The 3,752-nt window shown below is 47.6% G+C and overlaps 1 protein-coding gene across 2 annotated transcripts in view; it reads right to left on the bottom strand.

The window, feature by feature from the left end:
• The window catches only part of CDYL (chromodomain protein, Y-like), a 239,527-nt gene that overhangs the window by 59,963 nt on the left and 175,812 nt on the right, over nt 1–3,752 (bottom strand). For both annotated transcript variants that reach the window (XM_011984585.1, XM_011984586.1), the window contains one exon: nt 1,542–2,208. In XM_011984585.1, coding sequence (XP_011839975.1) covers nt 1,542–2,208 — 667 coding nt within the window. The remainder of the gene's footprint in view (nt 1–1,541; nt 2,209–3,752) is intronic.

The following is a 3,752-nucleotide window of genomic DNA, read 5'->3' as shown; positions in this document are numbered from 1 at the left end:
TCATATTCCACTTCTTTGCTACACAACGGCCTGGACCAAGGAGAAAATCTGCTGAATGCACCACAGCAGGATGGTTAGAATGTCTTAGTGAACACGTCTCTTTAGAGGAAAGCAGCTCCCCAAACAAATCAACACCATTGTATTTTGTTTGCTATTATTCTACTGAGCTTGGGCTGGGGGAGACAAACACAGGTAAAGGGACAATTTTTTTTTTGGGGGGGGAAGACGGAGAATCACTCTGTCACCCTGGCTGGAGTGCAAAGGCACCATCTCAGCTTACTGCAACCTCTGCTTTCTGGGTTCAAGCAATTCTCGTGCCTCACCCCCCTGAGTAGCTGGGATTACAGGTGCACGCCACCACACCTGGCTAATTTTTGTATTTTTAGTAGAGACAGGTTTTCAACATGTTGGCCAGGCTGGTCTCGAACTCCTGACCTCAAGCGATCTGCCCTCCTCGGCCTCCCAAAGTGTTGACACTACAGGCGTGAGCAATCCGCGCCCGGCTAAAGAGGCAATTTTAAGACTACAACTCAGAAAGGAGAGAGAGGAGAGGGCCAGGTGGTGGGGGGCCCCTGAGCAGATGGAGAAGACGGGACAACGTGCGGCCCTGGTGCTGACAGAGAGAGGGAGCCAGAGGGCAGGGGAGGGCCAGGTCGCAGACACACAGGGCACACCTGCTACTGAAGGCAATGGGGTGGAGGTACCAGTGGACACCACTCTCGTCCAAGAATGACTGAAAAGGGATGGGAGCTGTCAGGAAGCAGGAAGCAGGAAGCCCTATTAGAAAGCTCCAGCAGGTGAGAAGTCATGAGGACTTGTAAGAGAAAACTGTGGCCAGCACAGCATGGCAAGAGAGGAGAAGGAAGCCACCTGTGTGAACTCCCAGTTGTGCTGTCCTGGGAGATGGACAGGTCACGGCACAACCAAGGCAGCTGCAGAACTCAGGAGCAGGGCTGGGTGTGAGAGTAAAACAGAGGACACCACCGGTGCCAGGCAGACTGGGCTCTGACAGGGGGAGCAATGGCACCTGCACTGCCGATCACAACAGAGAAACGAGCCCAGCTCCCAAAGGTCCTAATGGGTTAGCAGTGCCCCCACTGAAAGGCATTCCTGGGTATTCAAATGGATGAGCAAAATAAGAACCAGCACTGCTATATCAACGCTGGCCACACTTAGAAGAAAACGCTTAACATGAGACAAGACTCAGCACTTAAGAGGTGAAGAAAGGTATACAGCTTCCGAAACTTGCTGTAAAAACTTACTCCCCTAATAACCTAGTTAGAGGGAGATACTGTTTAAAGCAAGTCAGTGTGGTAGCACAGTCTGTGGATGGCGAATTACACAGAGACAACTAGTGCCGAATTAAGAGAAATACCAAAGGCTTCAAGCGAAGAGAGGAGAAGCTGGCAAAATCTCTGCAAGTCTCCAGCAGATGCCGCGAGAATCCCCGGACGCTCCATAGCTCGAGGCCTGATCTCTAGAGAAGGACCCACGCCCTCTGGGATCACCACGGAGCGGGAGGCAGCTCCCTAGACACTCACCTTTCCCGTTAACAGCTAAGCCTGTGGCCATGGCTGCAGTCACAGGGCCGGGCACCTGAGGCACTAGTGGATGTATCCTGGGCCTGCTCCCCATCCTGGCCCTCTCGGCACCGGGGCCCAATAAAGCTCCGACAGGCTTTTCTGCTGCCACTTCGGGTGCCACTGTGTCCTCCTGACCCTGCTCGATGGGGTCCAGTTTCTCGGGGCTCTCGCTCTGAAAGCCGTCCACTGCGGTCCTGCTCTTAATGGGGCTCTTAGGCACGAGGATCTTGATACCTGACTTCGCTAGGTCCATGTTCTTCCGGCTGGAGAGAGATGGAGCTGTGTTCTTCCTGAACTTCTGGCTGGCAGCAAACAGCTGGCTGTTTTTGGATTCGTGGTCTTTCCCAATCACGAGTGCCTTAGGAGAGGTCTTAGAAAAGTTGCTGTTGGTGGATCTGGAGATTTGTTTCCTAGCATTGTTGGGAGAGGTCCTGTTTGTTCTGGTCAATGTGCTCTCCTTCTGCTTCTCCGTGTGGCGTCTGTTGAAGTCATGGATGTATTCCTCACAGTTCACAAGGTGCTGCTCCGGCTCCCAAGTGTCGTCCTCGCTGTCATAGCCTTTCCACCGAACCAAATACTCCGTCTTCCCTTTTTTATTTTTCCTTTTGTCAACAATCCTTTCAACCTGTTTATAAAAGGAAAAAAATAGTTTTTAAAAAATCAAAATTTGGGGGTAAAAGTCCAAGTTTAACTAGGAAACATCAAAAATAGCAAAAACCACAAAAGATTATAAAAATGATCTCTTCTCCAACCCCAATAAAACAGTAATAGGCCTGTTGGGGTGTAAGCAATTTCCCTGAAAGTCAGTCAAACAAGACACAACATTTTTATGCTGAGAACGCGTGGATATGCATTAGGTGACTTATGGTTCTTGTGACTGGAAGGGGCTCTCTGTTATTTCTGTGTTGAAGCCTGACCAGCGAGTTGGTTTCCATGCTCATGGCTGGAGTAGCTCGAGGCATCTGCAGCTGTGCCTGGTAATCCCAGGGTACCAGCAGCAGACACCCAAGCAACAGCCTGGAGTGGCGACGGCAACGAGCTACCAGGGGCTGAGAACCTTCTGCGGTGTGACACTGCTGTCAAAGAAACATATGATCTGTATCATTCAGAAGCACTCAATTAAAACTAAAAAGGTCAACAGAGAACATCACACTTGATTGTAACAAAACAGTCTAGAGTGATCGGATTATTATTTTCAAATCTTGGTTTTAATTAATTTTACACTAACATCTTTCAATGGAGGTGCTGTTAATCGTTGAAATGGATGACCAATACATTCTGGATCAAATTTATCAATTCACACAACCCTGCCTTGTAAGCATGTTTTATGACTGTGACAAATTCTACTACCTTAACATCCGAAGTGCAAATGGAAGCGAGATCTTCCACAACTCACATGAACAGGAATTATCTGACATAGTGCCTCCATATGTTACTGGAGAAATACCTAGAATCTGTTGTTACATTTCTAGGAGAAATACCTAGAATCTGTTGTTACATCTGCAGTTAATATAAAAGCATCAGCCTGCATCCTGGGGGCAGTATGTGACTCTGTATCTTGTGGGCAGAGGCCTACAGTCACGGAGTGGCTCTTTAATTAAGAATGCAAAGGTCTGAGCCTATCAATTATTAAGAATATCAGTACATTTCTGGCAGTTAGAGGTAGGTCGGACTACACAATGGCATGCCTGGTTCTCTAACATCCCCAAATACTTGAGCCTAATGAGTAGAAGTGCAGATGATCGTAGAGAACAGGAGAATACTCCAATCCCCATCATTTCATCTACTCTCAAAAAGAAGCAAAAAACTCTCCAGTTTATCTACCTGAGATACAGAAAATTGAAGCCATTAACTACTGAACAGCCCTAAAATTAAAGATATATTACTGCTTCCGAGCGAAAAGGATTAGGAACAGAAAGATCTTAGCTCATCACAGGGCCGATTTCACGTCTGACAGATCTCCACAGAGTCAGTAATTAATGTCAGGTCAGCAAGTGCGAGGCCACGCAGGCCACATCAGAGCAGGGAAAGCTTTTGAAAGTCATGTTTCCCCTGCTCTTTCACTTGTGAATAGTTGTGTATGAGGGTGTATTTCAATGTAAGTAAAAGACATGCTTCTGGAAAAGTCCATATAACGATGTTTCTGCAGAAATAGTTTAAGAGTTTTAA

The sequence above is a fragment of the Mandrillus leucophaeus genome, unplaced genomic scaffold, assembly GCF_000951045.1.
Source record: "Mandrillus leucophaeus isolate KB7577 unplaced genomic scaffold, Mleu.le_1.0 Scaffold27, whole genome shotgun sequence".
In the NCBI taxonomy this organism is placed as follows: Eukaryota; Metazoa; Chordata; class Mammalia; order Primates; family Cercopithecidae; genus Mandrillus; species Mandrillus leucophaeus.
The sequence above is the reverse complement of the archived record's forward strand: the minus strand, read 5'-3'. Positions and strand labels throughout refer to the sequence as shown.